Source organism: Dendroctonus ponderosae, unplaced genomic scaffold (genome assembly GCF_020466585.1).
Source record: "Dendroctonus ponderosae isolate FM_Combo_2020 unplaced genomic scaffold, Dpon_F_20191213v2 Dpon_F_20191213_2, whole genome shotgun sequence".
Classification (NCBI taxonomy): domain Eukaryota; kingdom Metazoa; phylum Arthropoda; class Insecta; order Coleoptera; family Curculionidae; genus Dendroctonus; species Dendroctonus ponderosae.
In genome coordinates, this window is record NW_026018165.1 from 9199692 (window position 1) to 9226921 (window position 27230).

The 27230-nt window shown below is 32.2% G+C and overlaps 5 protein-coding genes across 7 annotated transcripts in view; 2 read left to right on the forward strand and 3 right to left on the reverse strand.

The window, feature by feature from the left end:
- LOC109533314 overlaps positions 1-1039 on the forward strand; it is a 70657-nt gene extending 69618 nt beyond the window's left edge. The window contains 3 exon segments of the mRNA XM_019898607.2: positions 400-511; positions 594-671; positions 729-1039. Of these exon segments, the coding sequence (XP_019754166.2) occupies positions 400-511; positions 594-671; positions 729-761 (223 nt within the window). The 3' untranslated portion in view covers positions 762-1039.
- An 882-nt stretch (positions 1040-1921) lies between these two features.
- Positions 1922-6925, reverse strand: LOC109533316 (rho GDP-dissociation inhibitor 2). Its single transcript, XM_019898610.2, has 5 exons — positions 6790-6925; positions 4312-4514; positions 3937-4161; positions 3042-3270; positions 1922-2559 (listed from the first exon to the last, which is right to left on the reverse strand). Exons 2-4 carry the CDS (start codon positions 4496-4498, stop codon positions 3071-3073), a joined length of 612 nt encoding a protein of 203 aa, XP_019754169.1. The 5' UTR covers positions 4499-4514; positions 6790-6925; the 3' UTR covers positions 1922-2559; positions 3042-3070.
- Positions 6926-7012: 87 nt separating this feature from the next.
- LOC109533315 (dnaJ homolog subfamily C member 28) lies at positions 7013-9859 on the forward strand. Its single transcript, XM_019898609.2, has 6 exons — positions 7013-7375; positions 7426-7557; positions 7613-7702; positions 8349-8548; positions 9237-9384; positions 9433-9859. The coding sequence occupies exons 1-6, from the start codon at positions 7268-7270 to the stop codon at positions 9847-9849; spliced, it is 1095 nt and encodes a 364-aa protein (XP_019754168.1). The 5' UTR covers positions 7013-7267; the 3' UTR covers positions 9850-9859.
- A 46-nt stretch (positions 9860-9905) lies between these two features.
- LOC109533317 (SUZ domain-containing protein 1) lies at positions 9906-12121 on the reverse strand. The gene is made up of 4 exons (XM_019898611.2): positions 11802-12121; positions 11622-11674; positions 11196-11441; positions 9906-10704 (listed from the first exon to the last, which is right to left on the reverse strand). Exons 1-4 carry the CDS (start codon positions 11877-11879, stop codon positions 10605-10607), a joined length of 477 nt encoding a protein of 158 aa, XP_019754170.1. The 5' UTR covers positions 11880-12121; the 3' UTR covers positions 9906-10604.
- Positions 12122-12705: 584 nt separating this feature from the next.
- LOC109533304 (protein KIAA0100) overlaps positions 12706-27230 on the reverse strand; it is a gene marked incomplete in the record, with an annotated part of 15320 nt that continues 795 nt past the window's right edge. Inside the window, 37 exon segments of one of the 3 annotated variants that reach the window (XM_048663543.1) lie at positions 12706-13047; positions 14148-14174; positions 14240-14344; positions 14454-14666; positions 14775-14965; positions 15154-15247; positions 15310-15457; positions 15513-15742; positions 15792-16067; positions 16148-16269; positions 16456-16531; positions 16603-16751; positions 16806-17012; positions 17072-17285; positions 17346-17465; positions 17575-17736; positions 17795-17988; positions 18151-18339; positions 18418-18574; positions 18631-18824; positions 18882-19082; positions 19167-19331; positions 21832-22087; positions 22171-22347; positions 22403-22525; positions 22626-22757; positions 22813-23054; positions 23120-23292; positions 23350-23641; positions 23696-23829; positions 23882-24036; positions 24114-24238; positions 25007-25328; positions 25452-25670; positions 25728-25997; positions 26162-26428; positions 27130-27230. In XM_048663543.1, coding sequence (XP_048519500.1) covers positions 12994-13047; positions 14148-14174; positions 14240-14344; positions 14454-14666; positions 14775-14965; positions 15154-15247; positions 15310-15457; positions 15513-15742; positions 15792-16067; positions 16148-16269; positions 16456-16531; positions 16603-16751; positions 16806-17012; positions 17072-17285; positions 17346-17465; positions 17575-17736; positions 17795-17988; positions 18151-18339; positions 18418-18574; positions 18631-18824; positions 18882-19082; positions 19167-19331; positions 21832-22087; positions 22171-22347; positions 22403-22525; positions 22626-22757; positions 22813-23054; positions 23120-23292; positions 23350-23641; positions 23696-23829; positions 23882-24036; positions 24114-24238; positions 25007-25328; positions 25452-25670; positions 25728-25997; positions 26162-26428; positions 27130-27230 — 6476 coding nt within the window. 3 annotated transcript variants of the gene reach the window in all.

Consider the following 27230-nt stretch of genomic DNA (forward strand, 5'->3'; position numbering starts at 1 on the left):
CCCTCTAGGTGATAGTTCTTGATTACTTTTTGATAAATAATTCGTTCTTATTACGAAATAGGAGCACTATTTATCAATCAATCAATTTTTGAGGCGAAATACCCAAAAAGAAGTTTGTAAAAAAATGAATCCGCCTTAACAATATAGAACTTATCTGCAATTTTAAATATTGCACGACTTGAACGTTTAATGAGGCACAATTATTAGAACTACTACTCAAAAATAAAACCTGTTGAAAACCATCCAGGAATAAAGATGTGTGCAAGACGAACTTACAAAACTCAGTTTACTTTCACGTGTTTACCTGTACATAACGATCTGTCAGTGTGTATGTAATATATACCTTTTTGTTGCTGTAAGCATCTAAATTAATGTTAATTTATATCTGGCATGTTTCAGTACTGTTTCGGAATCCAGATCATATGACGAAACGACCATACCTCCTCCAATGAAGTCCTTCACCAGGAGTGAATATGACACAAAATCATTCAAGTCACTGAACCAAAATGATGTGAGTTTATACACATTTAATACAAAAATGAATGTTAGTCAAAAAGAAGAATCATATTTTAACATGATTTCTAATTACTTAGGAGGCAAATACAATGGCTGAGCGCGATTTGGGATCGACGTTTTTGCTACCACATACCCATTTGTATAAACCAGACAGGGTAAGCATGTTGAATTAGAAGCATTCTCTCTATTGAAATATTTTTTTTCTTTTTCAGGGGTCAGATATATCGGGTTTTGAATCTCTATAACAACATATGTAGAGTAGCAGAAACACGCTCAAAATGTCCCATGCGATTGTCAATGTGCCTTACTTATTATATTAGTACTTATAATTTTACTGCTAATTCTTAACAAATATGAATAAAAGATGTTGTAGCTAAGATACAATATTGTCGATCAAAATTGTTAATGATTAAGAAAAACTATACTGGCCATAATTTATTTAAAACCCCTGTATATAATTTATCGTAAAAATTCGACGTTTTCCAGTTAGACTGTGCATTGCATCAGAAATCGACAGGATGCTGCAAAGTTAAAAAATCTGTTTTTGTATACAAATGTTTTACAGCATCGCGTCGATATAGCAATGCACGTGAATAATGTGTGACTGTATATATTTTTGTGTGATATAAGCGTAAGTGTGTTTATTATAAATGTTTTATTATTACATCTATTTATATAATAAATCGATTAATTTGGTATTAAATAAAGTTTATGAATTTTGTATATTTTAAATAACATACAGAATAGAAACATGTTTTTATATATCGCATTTAACAACAAACAGATATATTTAGTGCCAAAAAATTAAAATAGCAAGTTCGCCTCGAAGGCCTAAGGTTTTAATAAGATATTTTTGTTGTATGTACTAATGTGTCTACGATGTTTACAAATATAAATGTTATCTTCATTATTGTTTATTTGTTGTTTTTAGAACAAACTCAGATATTTCAGCAAATAGAAACAAACGACATCTGATTCTTGAACGGTATTCTTAGCGTAAATAGTGACGGTGGAATTTACAAGATTATCTGTAAGCTAAATGTGTAAATAAAATGCAAAATTCCAACTGAAAAACATGGGGCAAATGGATAAAAATGTGTATACTTCATTACCTGTAGTTGCCAAAAAATAATGTAATGACTTATTGAATACAGAAGAATATTGCAAGAGGATATTTTCCTGAATTTCTTGTATTCGTTCAAAGTTTTGTTAGAAAATATTAATTGCCGTTTATTTTGGCCGTACCAACTACCAAAAATTGGGTAAAAAAAATAGACAAACGATAAAAACATGTTAGTTGCACACCAATCAACGACCGATGAACGGAATAAAGGACAGGTTTAGGTATACTAAAATATTATGAATTATAATATATCACCAAACAAAAAATAAACAAATTGTCGAATACTTAAATAAATTGATTTTATTCCTTAAAACATAATTTGGTAATACACCATTGCAAATATTATGAAGCAAAACAAAACCACAATAAGTATTTTAAACAATAAGATCGTTAAACATTATTTCAACTAACCTCAACACTGCAAATATAAAACAAAAATTAAACACTTTGGCAAATATTACCGAGCGGAAGTTTTTTTTGGCTGATTAATTTATGAAAATTTGAAGATAATACAAAGACCCATACAAGTATCATACTTAAGAGTTAACTACCCTAGTAACCCTGGTAAATGCTCGAACATGCACACTTATTTCTATAAAAATATCTTGATTGACAATCATAATACCTGAGAAGGAAAGGCATCCATGGTGCTTTAGAATTTCAAGAGTATAAATGATCTGTTATACTACCTTCAAATTTGTCTAAAGTGTTAACATATATGGACACACAATAAATAGGCAGAATAATACGTATTGATTACATTTAGGAGTAATCGTTATTAAAAAATGTCGAAAATTTGATGTAAATAACTACAGGTATAATGCCTATAAAAATTGGTAAAAAGGCTAGCGGTAAAACTTATTCTAATATTGTTGATTTTAATACTTTTGATCACCTATTGCTTTATTTTGCCACCAAATCTGAAATCATCAAAGCATGCATTTAATGACAAAAATATGTAGTTGGTTGATTCTGTCTTTTCCTACTAGGAGCAGTTTTTCAAATATTGCAGTTGGTTTGCTCTTGATTCCAAGTTTCTACGCTTAGCGTTTTTTGATACGAAATAATTCTAACTCCATAATAGAACTTTTATTTCAACTGGCCTATTTATATTTTAACGGAAAAATAGATTGGCTTAATATAGGAATTTTAAATATTACGAAAATTATCATGAAAATTGAAATATTGAAATTGAAAAATTGAAAATACCAGAATTAGAATAATCACGCAATATTTCAAAATTAGGTATAAAATCAAGATTAGGTCAAAAATCTGCGTTCTCTCAGGGGCCTTAAAGTATTGTTCCAGTGAAAAAAAATCATTCAAACGATGGTCAATAGCTTGAACTAGATTGCAGTTATAAACATTCAACAATTTAAAAAAAATTATATACTAATCTTACCTAAAAAAAGCATCAAAGCAGAATATCGTCTAGTCCTTCCAGTCCTTCTTGATCTCGAAGGTCCATTCCCATTTCAAGTGTTCATTCTTGTCATCGTCAGTGAATAGAGAATGAACGGTGTAGGAACCTCGAGCCAACATACCGGAAGGCGCATCTTCTGCAGGTGTAGTGTAGGATTGGATTTCGGTTTTAGGGGCGTAAGAACCAACCATATGGGTCATTTTATCGACTGGAAAAATCAATTATTTTAATGTATTATAAAAGTTTTAAAAACTCTATTATTTGCTGTAACATCTCTATATAATCAAGAGCAAAAATACTTCTAAAACAATTCTCCAAAATATTTACAAATATGTTTAGATTGAATGGCTTTGGCATTTTAAGAAAGTTACTTATTTGTATAAATAATTATTATTTGTATCTAGATATATTCCAACATTCAACTGCATGTATTTTCGAAACAACCAAAACTATTTGGTGTTGGTACACGTGATAAATTATACAGTAATCGCGCTTCGATGAATATTAAAAGTTATCGCATTTCGGGCGTCTTTGTGAATCATACTGAGGCAGGTCTTTATTTGTACATGCCATGTACTTAATAAACAACGCACTTATCACAGCAAATGATAAGAATTTCAAATGACGAGATAAGGAATCTATGCAAATAATTTATTTTTATCCAAATCGAATTTCATTTTCCAATGCATTTTTTAACTTTACTCGTTTAGCAACTGCCGAATGTGATTGAATCATCGTCTTAGGAGCGATTTCATTAAATTAAGTAAAAACGTAGTAGTACTAGCAAAGAGACTGTTACTAATTGATGCATAATAAAATGCAAGGTCCTAACCAATAATTCAAATAATTAAGTGCAGAAATACACCGTAATTACCTGTTATACCCATTTTACTAGTTTTCTGTACATATTTCAGTCCATGTACAATTTCCCGCTGCACAAAGAACTCAATCCTGATCTTGTAAGAAACACCTTCTTTAATGACAAAAGTTTCTTGTTTCAATCTCGAAATATCGCCTGTTAGATCCAAAGATAATTCGGGCCTATCCACGGGAATTAATACTAATCTCTTCACAATCACTTTTTTTGGATTGTCCGGTTCTGAAAAAAAATGTTAAATTAAGTAAGAAATAAAACTAGTTATTACGCCCGATCTTTACAAGGAAGGAAAATTGATAAGTTTGCACTTTGATCCGTGTAAATCCAATTAGGTAATGGATTTTTTCATTAGAAAATGGTCAGCACACTTACCCACAATAATGGGACCAATTTGCGCTTGTCCCAGTAATGTCTCCTTGTATTTCCGCAAACTTTCATCCTCTTGATCGATCTCCAGAAGCTCTGAAATCGTTTTTTCAGGAGGCGGCTTATAGTTTGACTCTGGCTCTTTGTCCACGTCCTCAGGAGTGGTGACTTGCTGCTCCTCAATGTCTGCCATCTTATTAATTCACCACCTGCGATAAATTTATTTCCTACTGTATTGAATAATTGAAAATGTACGGATGAGCGTCTGTTTGATTGTTGTCTTTTGATGGGCAGTAAATTTCAGACACATGCGCAGGTATAAACAATTTAATTATAAACTGAATAATATGATTGAATTAACCGTGATTTTTTTTCGTTTTGATAATATGCGAGAAATTGTTAATAATTTAAAACTTCCGACTTCGGCCTGCTTCCTAACTTGATATCAGGGAAAAATGATTAAGCGCATTGCTGTAACTGAGATTGCTTGCGGTTTGACGCCCCTCATTAGTTTAACTATAAAATATAAAATCTAGTCAAATGTACTTTATGTGTCCTGTAATGTTGCGTCATAATAGAATAGTTTTAAGGCTCTATTTTTTATTATAGATTCAAAACGTTTCGAATGCAAGAATTAAAAAATTTAATCAACCATGCGCATTCAGTAAAAACTTTGAAGAATTCGGTCGAAATGGTGGTTGATATCCATCACTCCAATCACAGCGAATTATTTTGCAATAAATAAGCACAAAGCGATTTTGGTTATTTTGGGTAATATTAGAATCTAAAAACAAAAATTTCTTTAAACAGTGTTATTGGAACTTTAAAAAAAGTTTTTAACACATTTTAGAACCCCGAACGTACCGGTCGAGACAGATTCTCCTTTACTTCCAAAATGTTTGTCCTCCAAAGTCGGGAGAAAATTTAAGGGAAAAGGCCCAATTTTTTTATAATCAAACGTCCGATAACAGAAATTTTAAAGATAGTGCTGGAAGTTGATAAATGTTAAATCCGATATGGACAACTATATCCATCACAGGCGAACAATTATTCAGTGACGACCAAACCGTAGAGCAATTCAAAGAACTGCTTCGAACAAAAAGTTGGGGAAATGAAATTGTTCAATCTGAGGCATCAGACCCAAGAAGAAAAATGAGCAAGGAGACAATTACATTGTTGAAATTGTTAGCATTAGGCATATCTATAAAAGTATACAGATTTTGTGCCTGCAGTTCGTAAAAAAAAGGTGCGAGAGCTGAATTTACATGCAAAGGCTCTTCTAATGTTAGGCAGAAATGATTGCAATATTTTTGCCACCTACTGGGCAACCCATGGATCAACATGGGATTCAAACAAATAAATTGCGTTACAGAATTGGATTGCTAAACCAAATTGGCAGGAATTTTATATATTAGGAAGCTATTAATTGAAACGGATGAAGACGTAGAGTCCAACGTATTTCTCACAGAGAGGCAGTCAAAGATGTCGAGATATGCATAAAATGGGCCTTGGAAAATCTTGAATCGGAGCAACATATTTTAGCTTTAAAAGAAAGGAAAAAATGGGCTTTTAAGGCAGAGCAAAGAGATCCTAGACCACTAAAGTCACTATTTTTTATATCGACTTATTATGTATTATGTATGTAATACATACAGTACACAGTTGCTCTTTTAATGTATGCATATCTTTTACCTAAGAAATTTTCAATTTAGTAAACAATTACAGTAAAAATAAAGAAATTTTAATAAATGTAACATTGAAAAAAATTGCGAATCCGAACAATTCGAAAATCCAAATTTGCCCTTCCAATAATTAGTCCGAATTATCGAGGTTATACTGTATTAAGATAATCCAAATAATTCAGAAGAAAAGAAAGAAAAGTAAACATTCTGAATAATCTACAGACGCAAAGTGAAAGTAAGGAAAAGTGAAAAATTAATTTTTGAAGCGGAAAAATAAACGACAACGACGATCAAACTTCTATTATTTTTACACAATAAATCAATGCTTAACGGATTAGTTTTTTGTTGTCAGACAGCTTGTCTATAGACCTATATGGTCAAAAACCAGAGCTATAAAAGAAAACTTAACGCAAATATAAACGTTATTGTCATTTCATACATCGCAGACCTGTTCCTATTCATTTTTCCATGAAACATTTGGGAATACAAATAGCAAGGAAATGTAAAGTATTCTATTTTTAAATGAGCAATAAATCCTCTGGAATGAGTCCATACTCTCGGTAAACATATTAGATTGTTATCGATATCCAAACTGGTGATAAATGTTTTTAACTGAGCATAAATCGATGCATTTCAGTCAATAATATTAATCCCTGCTTGAGATAATAAGCAGCTAATGCGGTTTCATGCGGGAGCTAGTTGGGTATATCCAGAAACCCCTTAATAGAGGATAATATAATCAATATAACCTTATAAGCAATGAAATTTACATATTTATGATATTCCAAGTATGGTCACTTACCTCACAAACAGCGGAAAACTGGATATTCCGATAAAAGGCACTAAATTTCAATCCAGAATCAATCTTTGAAAACTCCTGCAAACTGTGGGTGTATGCCCCTTGCTATCACACTAGCACTGCGCAAAATCGACAATAAACAAATGCTTAGCCATTGTTCCTACTATAGATAAATCAAATGAACTATTCTGGATAAATGTGGATTAACATTTGGCAACATGGAACTGTGTGCCGTGACATTCCAGATTATTTCTCGTATAAACAATCAAAATAATTTTTTAAAAAATTAACAGTTATTTTGCATTAAATTTTGTAGAGTATCTTTTCTGCTTTGGGTAAAATTTGATAGCCTTGCGAAGAACATAAAAGGTTAGCAAAAAAATTTAACATTGCGCATTAGACAATAAGATAATAAAAATAGAAATCGTGTATATTTACAAAGTGCAAAAGGCAAAGTGATATAAGGCCTGATTATGTACAAATGGCTTTAATTGCTTCGAAACTCAATTCCCTTCGTATCTGTCCATTAAAAATACAAAATAATGTAGTAGTTCATTATAGCAAGTTTTTTCATGAAAAAGAATACAAGGTAACATTTAAAATATCTTTACAGAATTAACACTACAAAACAATTTATAGAAATGCTTTAAAACCCTTGAAATTGACGAGAGAAGTGATCAGGAACAGATTCGAATCGCTTATCTGCAACTGGTAAAGAGATTCCATCCAGATAGTGGTACAGAAGAAGCCAATGCTGATAAATTCCATGAAGTATGTTAAAAGCATGTACAAGATAAACTAAATGTGAAAGTTAAATTCTATTTAGATTGACAATGCCTTTAGAACACTCATGCACAGAAAATCCAAAGAAGTGGATGTTGTTGATGAAGCTATTGTACAAGAACAGGACATTAAGGTACTAATAGGACGGTTTATATAGTCCGTATCATTTGAATAGTCCTTTTGAATCCTGAATTCTAGAATAAAATGTTCGCTTCACTTGTAACAAAAAGCTACAAATTGATCACTGCACTTTCATGCTAACTCTATGTTGCACCAGAAAAATGCTACAATTCTTTATAATGCGAATGTTTTTGAGAGGTAATTCTAAGAGTAAAATTAATTCAAAATGTTATTTTAACCATACCCCAAAAATTGTTTTCTAAAGGGGATGGAACCGAGAAGCCTCAAGATATATTTCTTACAGCATTTCCTAAAAACCCTCGGCTAGGAATTCGCGTATTTATAGTTAAAGGCGTCATATACAAAAGACCCTTTCCTATGCAAATATTGCTTAGTTTTTTGGTTTGAAATATTTTAAAATTTGTTTAATCAAAGTACGGAATTGCAAAGATGTTTACGTATAAAAACTTGCACCATTGCACCAATTAAAACCATTTGCACAGAGCGTTTTCACTCACCAATAAACCATTACAGGGGCATTGAAATGAGCAATCCAAGATTCCTAGATTTAAGTAAGTAGTTAATAATTTCAATAAATTGTTGTCTGAGTAAATATGGTATTTCATTCACTTACCTTTATTAATTAACGTCGATTTTAGCACACAGCTCCTCAACATAGGCAATATTTGAGCTATGGTGGAGTGGGATCAGGAAATCCCTATCAAAGAGAAAAACAGTATACAAAAATGAGAGCCATGCAAGCGTCTGAAAACCTGTACAATCATCGCATGGGAAAAGTGTCCGCTGGTGAACATGCTTTAATGGACAAAATGCCTCTAAAACACAAAATCAAAACAAAGTAAAGTTATATAGTAGGATTATTCATATATGTTTTCTTGCATGATTTTATGCGTACCTCTGGCAGCTTTCTCGTAGACATGGAAAATGCCTTGAAAACAAAATATTTTAGCGCCACAATAAAGTATTTTCACTGTGATTTTTATAAGTTTAAAATATTAATTGTTATACGGTGTTATGTGCATATAGTTTCAATTGTTTCTCAGTTTTTTTTCCTTGATAACTTCACAGTGTTGGAAGATTTTTAACTCTTAACATTAAAAGCAACGATTTCAAATTCAAACTGTTAAACTTAGCAGAAACAACATACTTATATTTAGCGCGCATCCGCCGTAAAAAACAGAAAACTGTTTTACTTATTTCTCTCGAAAACGGTAGATTGCAAAACAAAACGTAAAAATCGATGGTATATTTTAAGGAACCACACCGCATCAATTTCAGAAGGATTTTTTTCCTTTTGTCTCTGCAGCACTGCACGATACTAATCCTAACGTGATCTAGATTCCAAAATTCAGTCTCAAATATCAGAAAGATGAGATCGCAAGGGTGACAAAAAACTAGGAAAATCTTGCAATGTTTACCAAAAATTACAAACTTTTAGTCATAAAATACATGCCTCCTGTCGATTTTACATAATAATCATAAACACTCTGTATATGTATAATAAAGATAAATTTGTGCTTTTTCAGATACGGATTCGACAGGTTGGTAGAAGATTTAATACAAGAGTCGATGTCACGTGGAGAGTTCAGTAATTTAAAAAATAGTGGAAAACCATTACCAGATCATCAAAATAGAAATCCCTACGTAGATTTTACAACCCACAAGTTAAATGAGGTAAGCAATTGCAAATAGGTAAGAAAAGCTTTCATGGCTATTCTATAGGTTCTAATTGAAAATGGGTTTACTCCTGAATGGATTTTACTCCAAAAGGAAATTCGTGAGGAAGCTACGTCGCTCCGAAAAAGCTTATTTTCGGAAAGGCAGTATTTTGGTTCTTATCCTCTTTCAGTGGAGGACAATATTGAATGGAGTGAAAAAGTATACAACTATAAACAAGTAGTCGATCAACTAAATAAGAAAATAGCTAAATTCAATTTAGTTGTGCCCGTTTTGAATAAGCAAATGATACAAATCAGTTTAGAAAGAGAAGCTCAACGGGTTATGGTGATAGGAAAGGGTTACGAAGACTTACGACATTCCGACCAGAGACCGACGAAATATAAAAAAGAACTCAAACAACCTGCTGCTAACAGTATAAACATATTTGGTTTGCTAGAGTATATGTTTAAGACAAAATGACTGAACATTATTACGTGTTTCTCTTATTCCAACCACCTGATAAAAATAACCAGACATTTGATCTAGGTTAACTTTAATCATTATTACCTAAATATTTTACAATAAATTCTCAAATTTGTTTACCGAGTTTTACTAAAATATGTACAAAACTATTCATATAAACAGGCAGTAACGGAACTATAATGTTCCGCAGAATGGTTAAGAAGGGTTCAATAGAAAACGATTCCAAATAATGACTTCGAGAACAAAATAGCGCAAAAAGTAAAATATATCCAGTAAATGTATATGAAGCCTGAAGCTTTTGATTAGAGCGCTAACTTGGACATTTAATAAACGTAAGTGATGATAAATGTTAGTGATAAATTATATAAATTCATCTTATCTTAGACATTAAATGTCATGCTGTACTAAAATAATGTCTATGTATTATCATTGCATTCCCAATGTTTAATTGTGCAAAAGCTACTTCGACTCCTAAAAAAATATAAAATTCTCAGTAGATGAACAGCTTAGCTTTTTACAAGACAATCACACTATCCATATAACGCTTAAATAGAACAAATCATATAATAACAATCCAACCCAAATCCGCTCTTTAAATCAAGGAAAAAGAAATGAGGCTTTTTAAACTCAACAAACCACGTGTGCTAGTTCAAGTTTACTAAAGAAATAATTGGGTAAAGTTGAATGGTCTTTAAAATTAAAGGAAAAATCATTTTACTTATCTACATAACAAAAAATAAATACAGTTTTTACTATCTTCGAGCATTTTTAAAACCTTTAGTTCCATCAGGTCCCTTTGGCATTCTTACTACATTACATATCTCTGGATGTTTGGACTTTACTATAGATAGCCTGAAAAGACATAGTCATTATATATTTACAATTATATAATATACTGCATTTATCTATTTATTACATTGCAAATTTTACTTCATTAAAAAAATAAACAATGAAATGATGGATGGCAAATAAGTTAGTTTAGAAATAATATAGTACACAAGTAACATTGTACACAGTAAACATTGTCTTGCTAAATGCAATGATCCCAATTTATTCTTATCATGGGCATTTTATGGGTGATATTTCTAGCTTCTTAACACAACTTAAAGCATTCGTCCAGCCTTTTGTTAATTATTCATCACAGGGTATTTGATTACAACATTCTGTACATTGAAAACTCTTGTTAAAATCATTCAAAAATCCTCCTGAAGTTTAGCTAAGTACTTAAATAATACTGTAAAATTTATAGTCGTTTTTGAATTTTGATCCGTAATACCAAAAGAAATTTGCTGGCTGTTTTAGGTAAAATATGAACTAATGATGCTCTATTAAAAAATTATTACCTTTCTTCTGGTTTGTCTGAACTAGCTTCTCCTAATATTCTTAATCTAGCCTCGGCATATTCCTGTTCTCGTTGTTGCAAAGTCTTTTTCGGTACAGCTTTCTTGATGTCTGTCGAAAGCTGATTCTTTTTCATCGGCCTCTTCAGTATCTTAACTGCAGGCTCAGTAGGTACATATTGAGATCTTAATGCATCATCACCTGTTAAAGTCACTTTGATTGGACCACTTTCTATGATACCATTTATACTAAAATAAATTGGTACTAAAAAAATAATATACCCAAAAGTTAAAAAAGAAAGAAATCGATAGTTTCAGCATGCTTTTTCATGTGGTCAGAAGCTAAATTACATATTGAAGCAAATTGCTGTCTTTAAGAAATTATGAAATAAAAAAATGTAAGTAGGTTAACAAGCAAATTGTACATACCGTTTGTCCTCTAAACTGGGCATTATTAATTCTTTAAATTTTCTATCAAGAACCTAAAAATTAAAAAATAATACTTTCTAATAACCTAAAAACTCAATTTTTTATTTAGATAGAACGAAATTTTCTGTGAAGATTGGATAATAATCAAGAACCATTGAAGAATGAAAAATGGGATCTTACATCAGTCTCATCAATTTCTTCCCAATTTTCTATTTCTAAAAATTCATCCTGCTGTTTAGCAGCCATAGTTGGACCCATTTGTCATGCACATGTCAAAAACTTTCCAAATATTTACGAATGATCTTTTTCAATCTGGAACAACATTATCAACTTGGACAAATGATCATTTAGCTGAAGTCCATGTTAGATTTTAGGCAAATAAACAACCAAAACGTAACTAACTAGAAAATTGAAAATTGGACAATAAAATGGGAGATTTTGGCAAATCTTCAAATAACTGTGCAGTTTGTTATGTGCCAAAACTGCCAAAATGACAATAACAGGGGCACGTTCTGAAATAAACGCACATGCTTATTCGCTCATGAATATCAAAGTGCGTGCATTGTGTGCACATTTATTCACAGCACGAAATAATATGTTTCTGTGTTAAACGCGTTATTTTAATATTATTAAAGTACATTGAATTGGTTTCCTTCAAATTCTTTACTTCCTGCGCTTTTCTCGTATTTCTTTTAACAAGAAAGCAATTAATAATGTTATATAATCAAAGCAATAATAAAAGCGACAGTGATGATTAATTTAAAATTTTCAAGAAATTATCTAGGAATTCAAAGCATATATTTCTAAATCAAGACAAAAAACCCACCTTATTCCTGAATTTTGATCTCTTCTCTTCGCACTCTGCTTTGGAGTTCCATGAACATCCGAAAAAACATATTTTCACTCACCGATCGCACTCACCGCAGTAGTTCAAATACCCCATTTCGAAAAACGTTCAACTGGCAATGTTGTCAGGATTTTTAACTTTTTGGTTTATTTTTATAATTAAAAGTACTGCAATTTATTTATAAATCATAAACAACTCAAAGTTTCAAAAAATTATTGTTAATTTATTATAAGTAATATTATAATTATAAAACTTATATATTATAAAACGTATAAACCATTAGTCATAAATGACGGACAATAAAAGCTATAACAAAACTAGAAAAATTCATAAAATTGAACCGGAAAAAATATCACACAAGCTGATGAAAGTGAGAGCATTTTTAAGTGACTTGAAAAACAAAAGTTATGCTTAAGAGAACAATAAGAATAAGACTTACGCGTTTACAACACAGTTAGCAATAAAGAAATATGAAAATATATCTTAAATTCATCAGATGTAAACCTAGGAACGCCTGGATTATTGTCACAGTTTAAAAACTTCCGAGAGTCCTTTTCGTATACTTTTATTCTCTGGTGCCTAAAAGGAAATCAGACATTAATATATAGTATTGAAAATATTCCATTTAAAATTAGTGTATTGCATACAAAATCTATATTTTTAGCTAGACATCAAGACTTGAATGTTCATTATCGAAATTAAACTTTGTAATAAAATTGAAAAATTATAGGTTACAAAAAATTGTTAAAACTAATTATTTATGGTAGATCTAAAGTTATATCTTTCTCACAGAAAATGCACTTTTTGCTTAATTATAGTTAATTGTTGCATTTTCGGTTTTAGGCCATGCAGCACCACGTGTTATGAGGAAAGTATTATTCTTTGAATTTAATAATAAAAAACGTTTCTAGATGATTGCAATAAAAAAATAGAAGTAGACATACTGTATCTGATCAATTAGATTAAATTGGTGTGAACTGTTTCGCATAAACCTGTATTGATTTGTATGGTGTTTGCATGTATTAATCGCGTATACTGCCCTATATTTTCTTTAGTGTGTTGTCACAATTTTATACAAAGTGTTTGCTAAATTGTCACGCTCCTTATTGGACATTGTAGCACAAGTAATTTTGAAAAAACTCCTTTAATAAACCGCATACCGACATCCCATAGATTAAAATCGACAGTACAAATACTAAAAGAATTAATTTATTGACAATACAGAAACCGATTGGAATATTTTAAGCAGCATTTCCAACATTTGAACGCTACTAATGTAGGTATGTTTGCAATAAAAATCTAAGTTTTAGATTTAACTGGAGCTGAATAAAGAAAATTTAAATCGATGTATTGAATGGCGGTATCGAGTTACCAATAGAAATATTTTACATGCGCTTTTAAGCGGACAAATAATTGGAGTGGACTGGAATTGTTACGTTTTTTTATCAACACCCTGTACATCAGAAACTAAGCATCTTCGGGATATGATATATTTACAAATTGTATCTGAAACTATATGTACCCCCTACAGGAAATGCTCACTCTTACCAAACACCCTTGTAGGTAAATATTTAAAATAATAATTTGTTTTGTGTTATGATTATTTGCTGGAAATCAGAGTTAGAAAATATACATACTTAATTCAATTCTTGTATTGGTGTTAGTGTAGTGTGTGTTACCTTTTCCCCAAAATTCCTTGATTTACCCTGTAAGCATGAAAATTAGGAAGTGTGTCATTAGAGTTTAGAACAAATCGGAGTAAAAAACTTACGTGTCTAGAACCAAGCAACATTTTCGCTTTATCTTCTTCTTGGGGCGCAGAACTGTCTTCGGAAGTGCCGGTGTTTCTTTTGATTTGCAATTTTTGTTTAATGGCCTAAAACGGTCTTTTAAAGTAGGATACTCTACTAGGAGCGATTAAACTTTTTTTAAAGTTTTCGCTCTTTTCACCTGGTCAGTTTTAAATTAGCTATGTAAAAAATTACCTGAGATAAGATAACTTTCTTGGTATCATTTCGAATCGCAATCAGCAAGTCCAGCCAAGTCCAAGTCATGTTGTGATATTCTAAAGTGGGGATAACAATAGACACATCTCTAAGATCCTCTAAGTTCTTTTCCTTGTTTCCTTTGTAACTGACTTTAACAGGCACTTCGGGTATTTTTGTAAACACAAACAATTTATTTTTCTCTGCTCTTTCCTAAAATGAGCATACAATTTAAAAGTTCACATCTTTTGTGGATGTTATTAGATTGGCTATTTATGCTTCCAATATTCTCATTCTTCTGCACTTATTAAGGGAAAGTACCTTCATTTTTTCTACATCATCAATATGAACATAGAAGTTTGAATCTCGGCTTTTCTTAGATTTTCCTTTTTTGGATTTCTGAAGTTCAGAATCGCCGTCTTCACTGGCTCTATCGTTGTAATCCAAAACCTCAGTATCCCTTTCAGGGAAGCAAAACTTCATCATGGTGTTGTAAAACTTCTTCGTTAAACCTGCAATTTATCGAAAATAATACATTTTTTTCCATTTTCAATTCATATATTTTTCACCTTTTATTACACTGTTTTTCTTTTGTATTTATTTAGAAATAGGTGCACTGATTGAATAAAATCTTGCATTAAAATTAACAAGTTGTATTCTACTTTAACGAAGAGACCAAAATGTTTAATTAATTACTTACCAATAGTCAAGGGTACTAAGTTGATTTCGAAATGCTCTTTAACGGATATACCACCTACAGGTGGTTTTTCTCTGCAAAATATTCTCAACACCTTCTAAAAAGAGGCAAATTGATCAAATTACACATTCATTCATGAATAATAAGCTGAGAACTTACTTTATGCTCAATGGGCATATCAAATTGAATTTCTGTTGGGCAAAGAATTTCCTTATAAATTTCATTGGGTAATAAATTAGTCATCCTGAGATACCCTAATTCCAGTAAATGTTCTACTGAATCATCAGACTTTGAGTTCTTTGTATACCTGAAAAATCAAAGTGAGATTTTTATCCGCTGAAAACAAACGAAATAAAACTTACAAAAAGTTACTTAATACCAAATCAGCAATACCAATTTGGCCATCTGCTTCAGTAAGCCTCCATTGGGCGTGTTTGAAACAGATTTCGTTCGCTCTCACTATCGTTAACGGTTTATCACTTCTAGTTGTTGCCATTCTGGAATTTGCCAACAGTTGGGTTTCTTTGTAACATGAAATCATCATATCTAGTTCTTCACTTTGTGCATTCAAATTCATTTTACAGTCGTGCATCTACAAATAACTACTAAAACAAACTAACATCTCAATGTGATTTAGTTACCAATCTTTCCAATCTCTCAAGTTCTACTCTTAAGTCCTTATCATCCGGATCGTCATCTAAAGCTTTATTTAACATGTAAGTATCTTTCTCTAAACGTCTCAGCTTGTTTATAGTATTTCGCACAATTGTCTGCTTCTCTTGAATGGGTCTTCGCTGATCTTCCACGCTGTGCAATTGCAACTGGAAACGCATTCTGGCTAGTTTTTCTAAAGCCTCTTTTCGGTGCGGTTCAACGTATAACAGAAGGTTGTTGATTATATCAAGAAGCATTCCATACTAAAAGTGATTTAAAAATGTTACTATAATTTTAATTATTCTGCTTACAGATGAATTTTGTGGTTTTGCCATTTAGTTACCTGTAGTGAATTAGTGCAAACATCTAAATCATAATGCATCAGCGTAAAAGCATCTACTCCAGATTCTCTACTATCCCAAAGGCTTACATCCTCCTGTGGTGGTGATGGAATTTCACCTATTCCTAAAATAAATTTAATTAAAAATTAATAGTTGAGGTACATTGTTCGTCTTACAAACAAAAAATGTAGACAAAACAAAGACTTAAAATGCTTGTTAGCTGAACTAAGGCCTTTTAAGAGTTTTATCCATTTTTTAAATTCCAATAACCAAAACTGAGACACCCTGCAATTCAATCAATTTTTCTTACCTTCGGGATCGACACTTATATCTCCATAGCTCGCATAATAAAATTCGCACTTACATCTGGAAACAATTCTTTGCAACTGCAACATACCAATTTCATTAAATTAAAGGCTCCTAAACAAAATATTGATATTGCAAAAATAATACGTACTTGTCTAGATGTGCTGGGCCCTACAGTATCACTAACTACTGCTCCCACTGAAACGCCACTGCCTACCATGTTGGGAACCTCTGATGGTTCCGATATTTCTGCCGACTCTTTTTCCTGGATATTATCCACAGTCAGCCACATGATATTTTCTGTTAAATATTAACATTTAATCAGAATAATATTTTTTTATATTTGGCATGTACCATTTGGGTCATTTTCTCCGGCGTTCACTGTAGCATAATACTGCATGCATTCCAAGAGTCCCGTCCAAGTGGTTTTTGATACGAGAGTTCTATCCTTCCAAGCCGGCCTATGGGCTCTTTGCAAAATTTCCGCTTTAGCCGCACTCAGAATTATATATCCATTAGTTTCACAGCCTTTGAGTAGAACTTGAGCATTCACAAGGGAAACTAATAACAGAATATTTTAGATTAGCAGCTCAAACGCTTTAAAGAAGAAACAATCATACTTTGCCAATTTTTGTGAATAACATCGTCCCCTTGGCAAGCTTGGACTCCTTGTAAGTGTTGCTGCCTTGATACAGCTGATAAATCATCACTGTATACTATAGAATTATTGTCTACTTCCGCAATCAATTGCTGTAGCATGTTTGCTGCATGTCCCGATTGTAGTTTACTGATAGGTGAGGGAGTATCCTGGACTGCAGAAGCCGCTTGAATACTCTACATTAAAATTAAAATCATATCAGTATTTTAAGTGCACATGAAACCTGAAACAATTACTTGAACTGCGTTATTTGGTGGTGTACTGGTGGGATCAGCACCGCGTTTTTTCATCGGCGTTGTATTTGTATCTTTCCTGAAACCCTTTAAAGCTTCTGTAGATAAGTTTTTCTTCATTCGCTGAAAACGACAATAACACACATACAATTATGGGAGATTAAAATTCATATTAATCGTTCAGAAGCGTGGAATATCATTTAGAATCAAAGCGATGTATGATTATATTTACCGTTGTTTTCATAAACGTATCAAATAAAGCCAAGGCAACGTTTCTATTGCTTTTCGTCCAGGCTCCTCTCAAGTCATAAACCACCAATCGATGAGTGGGAGTATCTTTAATGCGATCTGCGATCGACTGATTCGGCAAAACAGCTTCTCTACCATAAGATACCTTAAGCAAACAATCAAATTTTGATGATCCATTTTTATAATTTAAATTAATAACATACTTTTGCAACTGAGAGGCAATACGTTTTCTCAATAGGTTGTAATCGTGAAGTTTCGAACTCAGATTCATCTTGCAGCGCGCTTTTAAGCCAAATTTCCGAATCAGCGAGTTCTGAGTTCATGTACACTATGGACCATTCGGCTTTAGCTCTATGTGTTAGACCGTCATCAGTGGTAACTAACGTAAGAGAATGCTCTAAAAAATCAACAAAACCACATCAAAATAAATTGCGCTTATACCATTATAAATATGTAATTTAAAATTGATTATCTGAATATATTAAGCAATATTTGTGATATCAGTGACTGATATGCCTGCTATATCATGTGAAAAGAATAAAAAGTTTATAATAATTACCGGAACTAGATGCTAATCTTCCACCAAACATTTCGCACCCACGATGCATGGCAAATGACATCCAGTAGCAAACTTGAAATTTATGTAAACCAATCAGAAGGTTTATTTTTTTGTAATGGCGACTCAACTGTGTTTTCTTCGGTTTCAAATTTCCAAAAATCTTGCCCCTCCTTGTTGGTCTGGTCACTCCTGAATTTATGCCAATTAAACATTAGATCTTGAGGGATCTAACTTTCTACTCCGTTTATTGGAAAAATATATTTATACCTGACAATATAAGTTTCAAACTTTCAATCCATCGTAAAGTGCTTCCATAAAGTAAAAGAATCGGGCAATTGTTAAATTGATCGGAACCGGGAACGGTTTCCAAAACAATGCTCATATTGAGGCTCTGGGAGCGAAACGCTCTAAATGAGTCATGAACCTATAAAGAACCCGATCAACAAGTGTTAGTTCGAGTTTTACTTCAATGTTACCTACCTGGTTGCTCGAATATTCAGGAATTTTATCCGGGGCACAATAAATAACGTTGTGATGGTCGTTAGGATCGGCCAAGCAAACCCAATGAAAACCGAGAATAAGATTCAAATTTGGTAGCTTAAGCAATTGGACGTCGTCGTATTTCGAGGCAGTACGTACGAAAATGTTAAGGTCGCCTTTAAACACAATCTTAGCTGAAAATCGGAGAGTTTATTAATAAAATAGTTTCTTAGTTTTTTAGCAATGCTTGCCATTGGTCCAGTCCATAATTACTTTTTCCCATGTCAAAGCCATTTCTTCAGTGGTATTGTACGGATCCAAAGAAGCATGAAGAAGCACCTGCATTTTTTGAACTAGCATAGTTAGCCTTCCGTGCATGAGAAGCCTCATTTTGTCCCAGAAAGGCAGAGGAGGCGAAGGGTCTCTTGAGGGGGCACTGATTTGGTTGAAACCTTAAATTCATACTTTGCAAATGCGGTATTTCTGTAGCAATAAATAACTACAAAGTAAAATAAGGTACACTAAGTAATGCTCACTTAAATTACACTGCGCGATAACCGGCTCCCAACAAGGCCCAAATGCGTAGCTAAAGGATTCGATTTCGCAGTTTAAATCGTAATAAAACTTTAGCGGTTGCATTCCTCTTTCCACTTCGAACGGTTCAAAGGAATCGCCCAAATCTACCATCACAGTCCTTGTGGCTAAAAACATCCCTAATTAGTTGCCTGCCTTTTATTCGCAAAAACCTCTATAATCGGTTTATAGAAGAGTCTAATAATAAAAGGCAAATTGGAACAAGGAGGTGCAAGTCAAGAATGCCACTTTCGAATAAAAAAATCCTAACAAAGCGATGTTTTTCTGTCCGTTTTCGCATTTCAATATATTTCCCTTTTATCGATGTTTTAAATCAAAATAAACACTTTCAGACCGCTAAATAGAAAACAATTAAAATATTTCAACTTTTTGGACCACCTTGAATGCAACATTTAAGTATGAATTAGGTACTAATTTATACTAAAATCAAATTTATTGATTGTTAAGATGACCAAATTAAACAGACGTAACAATTAAGTTATTATTGGTTGAATGCCATGTCCAGTGACAAATATCATCATGCCTTTGCAAATGATATAATAAGTACATCAGGTAGCAGCAATAAAGATTGAAGATATGGCATTTCCTGACCATTTATAAAATTACGATTCGATATCGCGCGTCCAGTTTCATAATTATATTCTAGTTAGTTAAGCAGAGGCTTTTACGCTCTTGGTCTAACATGTATTTTGGACCTATTTTGCTTGTCTTGGCAATTGTTAGTAGCGCTCAATACGGTATTTGTGGCGAAAATAGCGACAATGAAGAACGGGTAAGATATTTATTGCAAGCAATTATGGCTTGTAACAAAGAAATATACATTTATTTGTTTTGAAGTTTGCTGTAATCCAATGCATGGGCATCTATAGTGTAGATAATACATAATTTATTTACAAAATAAATTAAACGATAAATGTATGACATTTACAAGTTAAATTTGATTTCTTATAATAAATAATACTTGGCGGGATACAATAAATGTAAAAATAATAAGTTAGTTAGTATTTTAAATAGTTTTTAACAAACAGATGCTACCAAACTTCAAGACTATTTTAGGGAAATGTTAAAGAATCCATCGGGTGACTTGTTCCGTGCCATTCTTTTAATTGTATATACTTTCCTGACTGTGTTTCAATTCAAAATAAAATCTATTCCTGGGTTTCAGTCATTTATTATCTCTATTTTCTAACTTTGATTAATAAATAGAGACAATAAAAGACTGAAATCCAGGAATAGATTTGATTTTGAATTCTTTTTAATGGTAGGTAGTTTGGAGGCAATTTAACACGGGATTTGCATGCGTATATTGATAGTTCTAAAAATGTGGACATATTGTGTAGGTATATTTTAATTAAATGTGATTGATATCATCTAATAACATTGGATCTATCGGGAAACTAACACGCCAGCATGTTCTGTATCAGTGTAAAGAAAAAATAATTAAATGGTCAATAAGTTTGCAAGAAGCAAGGTATGTACAGTTCCGCAGAAGCTAATCTGTAAAAACAACTTCATTTGCTCAATTTTAGGTCAAAAGAACGGCCCTTCCTCAAATACCATCAGTACCTGCAATTCCACCAATTCCACAGTTTAATCAAGCTGATATGATTATTAAAGCGGCCCAGGAAGCTTGGAAAATAATTCAGCAGATTCCAAGACCTCCTTGAATGAGAATACAATTCACATAAAATCGATCAATCGCAAAACTGTTTGCAATTATTAATCTAGCGAATAAATGATAATGAAATGTGACTTTCTTTAAATTGTTTTCAGGTTTCGCCTATTCAACGGAAGAAAAATTAGTTGTCGCAACAAGACACTATTCTCATAGAAAAGCCACTATTTAATGCGTTGTAAATTATTAAAGAAGCAATGTGTAATCACGCAAACGCCACTATTATAACAAGATATTTATGGAAGCGGTTCAAGAGGACTTAGTGAAATATTCCGCTTAGAACTACATTAAAATGGCTTGAAATCGAAAACGCACATTTTTAATAACCGGCTGTAATTAGCGCAATTACAATATGTTTATGAGTTAGCGCTCGATTTGTAGTTGGAAACAAAATTAAGTGCCTCCAAATATATTCCGAAAAGTTCGTAGTTACTGAAATCATTCTAAGGATGCATCCATTTCCATACGAAAATAATACAATAATTACATCCGAAGTAAATATGTTTGGTAGTAAAATAAATTCGTGATAATAAAGAACCATAAGATAATTAATTTAAATCACTGAAATTTACGAAGCTATTGACTGTTTTCCTCAATAGGGAATGAACTTTAATCTCAAACACTAATTTTCAGGGATTATCGACAATAAGAAAGTCTCAAAATCTGTCTCTACTGGACGACGCTATGTCAACTGCAATGGATTGGATTTTCAATATTATTGGTTTAATAATGGACACTCTCGATTCGTTTGGCATTGGAAGACGAAGACGCTCGCTAACATATACACATCAATTTCCAGAGTACCTTAAAAACTAAGCGAATGTGTATGTTGTAAAGTTATTACTTCAAATATACCAGTACATAAATACTCCATTCGCTTAAATAATCGCCAGAGAAAGAGAAATATTCCTCAAGACAAATAAAACTATTACCTCTTTTGGGAGCTACTTGTTCCGCCACACCGAGTTTTCCAAATAAATAAATTTTCTTGATCTCTAGCAATGGCTGCGGAAAGTCTCTTAACTGAAATTTCCATTCTTCACAACCCAGAATGATGTCTCTGCAGAAGGATGTTGAAAATTCCAGATCTACGTCTGGCAATGGACTATCTTTGTCTAAGCTTATCATCAAGTTTATGAGTAATAAGTATTCAGAAATATGGACTACATCATAATTTTCCATCATTACCTATAATTAAAATCCTTAAAAGTTGTAAAAAGTATTGCACAAGACAAGGCGATAATTAACAATTTAATAAAAAAATATATTACCGAGCATTCAATATTGGTCATGTTCCAAGCAAACAATCTGGTCCGTTGAGGGGCTGCTTGATACATCAATTTTGATCTTTGAATGTAAATATCCGCATTTCTTTTTTTCAAAGTTGCATATAGTTCTTCCACTTTTCCCGCTGGCATGTGTAGATGCGTCTTTAACAGTTCTGCAATCTAAATTCAATGTTGCTGGAAAAACTTTACCATCCTCAAATTTCACAATGCTTACTTTCTCTTTCAATACTTTTTGCCTCTTTAGGCTCTCACTAAACTCGTCTTCCAGTAATTCAAAATTATCTCGTAATTTGATTTCAAATGGATCATCACTCATTTCAAAAAGAAAGTCTTTTACCTAAAAAATGCAAATGTCTTCCAAATAATAGAAAGGTTTTAACTGATGTTAATCTTTCAATTCAAATACTGGTGGTAAAAAAAGTAGTCGTAATACTTACTTTTACAAACCAGTCTGGCGGACATGTTTTGGTACGTAAAGTATCTTTATGTATAATTTTTAACCATTTAACAATCGATAAAAATTGATTCTGTACAGCTTCAGCATAATTATGTTCATGAGGAAATACAGCCTGAAAGTATGAAAAAAATATATCTTTAAATCTCACACAATACTTATTCACTTACCTTAAAAGCATCAATTTCCAGTAAATAACTACAATCGTTGAATCCTTCTGATAGTCCAGCCATCTTTTTATCGAAAAGAAACTTTTGCGCTTGCAATTGGTCTTTAAATAAGCGCTTCATTAAAATTCCTTTTAGTTCGAAAATATCTGCGCCATCAATCGCTACGGTAAGTGTCTTTAAGATATGATTGGTTTTTTTGCGCTCCTGGGAAGCGTGAGAGCTATTTGAAAATAATAATTCATCTGCAAATGTAATTATTCGGAAGATTATTAAAAATATGTTAATGTGAAAATACGGCAGATCTCACCCAAAACAATTTTCATGTTATGGTCCTTACTAATATCAATATGAAGTTCAAATTTCCTACAAATTGTGAAATTTATTACTTTGGCAGGCAATGTAGAATAATCCACTATCACTGGTTTTTTCTTTAATTTGTCCGAGGATTCCGTAATTTGTTTAATAAATTCTTGCAAGTCTCTAAAAGAGATAACGAGTTGAAACATAATTATATAATGAGCAATAAACTACTTTTACCTGTAGAGAAGTAAACATTTTAAATGAAAATTAGTAGACCAATAAACTCTATTATTTTCACTTAACGATATGTTATATTCTAGACTGTCGTCAGTTTTTGAAAATTCTAGTTCTGCATTTTTTACATAAACTTTGTGTTTTATAATATCCTCAGTTCGGATACAAGTATAATAACCTCCTGTGTTGAACAAGGTAAATATCTTCAACTCATCAAGCTTGAAAGTCCATAGATTGCCTTGATTATCCAGATTAACCGTATCCAATCGTGACACAAAATATTCTGAAGAATTCTCTATTAATTGGAGCTACTAAGAGTGATTCAAATATATTTAAAATTAGCGCTTACCATTATGTTGAGACTGGAAAAAGCAATCGAAATGATAAATAACAACACTTGTGATTATTTTAGACTTGCTTTGGGGTTTTGATGGTTGCGAATTTAAAATAGTTTTAAATTGAATCTCATAACTCCTAATAAAACTGCAAAAAATAACTTGTATCAAAACAAATTTGCGGTTTTTAAAAAACTTACTTCAATGCTAGTAATATGTAATCAGCCAGTTTTGCAGACCATTCTAATTGTACAGTGTCTAACATAGCATACAGCTTGAATTCTTTGTTTTCAGACGTACAAAACTTGATCAGGCTCATTCCTACATATACTGGAGTGTCCCATAGATGCATGACCTAAGAAATATTTATAATACGTACATTTGTTTTAAATTCCTCTAATAGAGTATTTAATAATAAAACATATAGCACACCTTTGATATATTACTGCTATAATTCCACTCTTTAAAAGACCAACACAGAGACTCAATGAGGAGCTCAGATTGCCAGTGTCTATCACCAAGAAGTACATTAGCTAGGAGGGAATCATACTTAGTACCTTAAAAATGAGTAAAAATACGTACATTCAACCAGTGATGAACTTTATAATCACTATAAGGTGTTTATAATTATACTGCACAAACGGAAGGTTTTTCTTTACCTTATTTTATCGTTTATATTGGAATGTCCTATGGTATTGAGAATCTACAGGGTGGTTTTTGGAGGGTCATTTTCTTATTAATCTGTATTTTTTTGGCATGTATCACTTGTGAATTGCAAATTATAAAATTAAATGTCCATTTTTTCCTTAAACTGTCTGTTCTCTCTTGCCTTGTACGCGTCAGCGGCCTTTTGGACCAGAGTTAGTTTAGTAGACTCACTGATAAAGAAGCTAATAATTTGTTTAAGTTGACAAATTAGTAAGATTAAGTGTTTACTGCTATTAAAAGCAAAAAACTAAAAATTCAAAAACCCACAAGAGGTTAAAAAACAAAAAAAAAACCTCAAGAGGTGAACATTTCTTTACAATTGCCAAAAAAGGCAGTAACTTCTAAAAAAACATCTCCCTGTAGAATCCACAACCTTTTTGGTACACCAAATTATGTAAATAAAAAACGCACATAATTGCCCCAAATAACAATTTCAGGAGCTGAAACAAAACATTTTAACAGTTTTTTGCCTTGAAAGTGCAACACCCGAAACGGAGTCTTTTTAATCATAAAAAGCTGACTAATTCCTTCGGTTTGTGTCAATATTTAGAAACACCTTGAATATGTATTATCTTTATTTAATTCTCTATTTAGTTCAAATTATTATGGAAACATACTTTTGCGTTCCTGAACTTGATCTAGCATCAGACGAAGTCGATTAACTCCAATGGACGATGAGAGACCTGCCTTTAATATGACCACAAAAACAACATTAGAAAGTTCTGCGCAAAAATTGATGGAGATGTTTTTCAACAGTTCTTCCAACATGTAGTATTGTATTAAATAATCAGTTTTTCCTGGCTGTGTTTGTTTGTTTCCTTGGCGTTTCGATTGGGGCATCCATAAATTGCGCTTTATCCAATTAAAGATCACGGAGTGATTGTATGTTATTAACAAACTGTTTTGTTGCAGGTAAATATTCAATACGTCATTTTTAAACTAAAAGAGACAACATCATAAGAGCGGTAAAACGGAAACCGTCGCACATACAAGCAAAAATTCCTTCACATGGTTAATTTAACGTAGTTAATAAGCAAAGCAGTATTATTGTACTTAGAATACCTTTGCATCTATGCTGACGTTTTTCAATTCGGCGACTTTTTCGTGGTTATTATACAAAGCGAAATCGTTCAAATAAAAATTAAACAACATCCCGTTTGTTGTAGCAGGGGATACAGATCTATAATTCATCGATAGTGACTTTAAAGCAGCCGTACCTTCAATGTCCTCACTTGTATTATATCCTTTAAATGAAGTATCATCTATTTGCAGAGAGAAATTCTAAAATGTTTGAATCAACAAATATACTTTAACTGATAGTTACTAATTATAAAATACCTTTGGAACAATTGGCAAAATGTATTTCAAAAAATCGTTATTTGGATTTGGATCAGTGGGCTCCAGATTTTGTTGAAGGTATTGTTGAAGTTCAGCAAAACTTTTACTCTCAAAAGTCCTTGTAGAATACGGGCTCCAGCTTTGATCCGAATTAATTGCAGTTGGCAAAGATTCTATTACTGTTCTATATTTTTCATCCGGTCCATGTAGCAACTGATAAAATCCATTTTTAATTGAGGCTTTGCTGTGAGACATTTTGATTTCCAATTTCTAAAAAAATATATAGAGAGTCGGTTAATTAGAAACGATTGGCAATTTTATGAGTCCAGTTTAAAGTTGATATGGAAATATTTATGGTACTACCACCAACTTCTAGTCATTTTGGAATTGTTATAAGAAACGAGTTTTAGGAATGTTTAGGAATAAGTACTTACTTCGACAGATAGCGGACCCTGTGCAACCAATACAGTTTCCATTGTAATTCCGAACGAAAATGCGGCAACTTTTGTTTTATGTTGGTTAAGAGAATTACTTTTAAGTACACTCATAAAGGCATCGGTTACGTTCAAGGTAGCTAATAGCGACTTGGCGTTCTTCAGTATACTTCCATCAATATGTAGATCTTTAAGCCAAACTTCCAATATACATTCAGTGTTGAGTTGTACAAACGCTTTGATATTATAAACGTGGACAGCCATAAACTTGATATATAAAAAAAGATAGAATTATAATTTTTTTGAGTATAATTATCTATAAATGTAATAAAAATCACAAGGATGCATTTGATGATTCCTCATGAAAAATTAATGGTAGTTTGCTTTTCAACTTTGAATCGAAAATATTTCCTGATAAAAAATTTAGATATGAAAGTTATGTTTGAATTATTCGCTCAATTTGGAAGATAAATAAACTCTTGGGTTTTATTTTTATTTATTCAAGTATCTAACAATTTACTCCTCATATTCCTTGCAGAATGTTTTTCGATGTACGTGCCCAGACAGGATCAATAGAACCATGGTTTAAAAATACGGTGCATTGTAGGAAAAACTCAGAATTGTATTTCAAATTTACGAACGATTCTAGAATTATTTTTATTTGAGGAAAAAACATTGAGATACATAGTTTTTTAATTTAAAGCCACTGTCCGTTGGCGAGCCATAAAACGAGAAAAAGTATATTTGCCTAATTAACATTTCTTTAACTATAAACTGTCTAAATGCGAAACAGCGAACAGCTGAAACATCTCAAGCGGTTTCCAGAATATCAATGTTTCATTTTCTCCCTAAATCCTATAAAACCAGCTTTTATTATTTTCCATGTAGAATTTTTTCCAATCTTCGACCCCAAAACCACATTCGTATCTATAAAAAGCCCCTAATTGCGCCCTTGAAATACTTCTTACCTGTGCTAAAGTGTTGATAAAGTTTGGTACTTTTTTATTCCTAAAGTCAGAAATATTCGTTTCGTTTCTTTTCGTTCTCCTCTCATTTGACGATTTTTCGT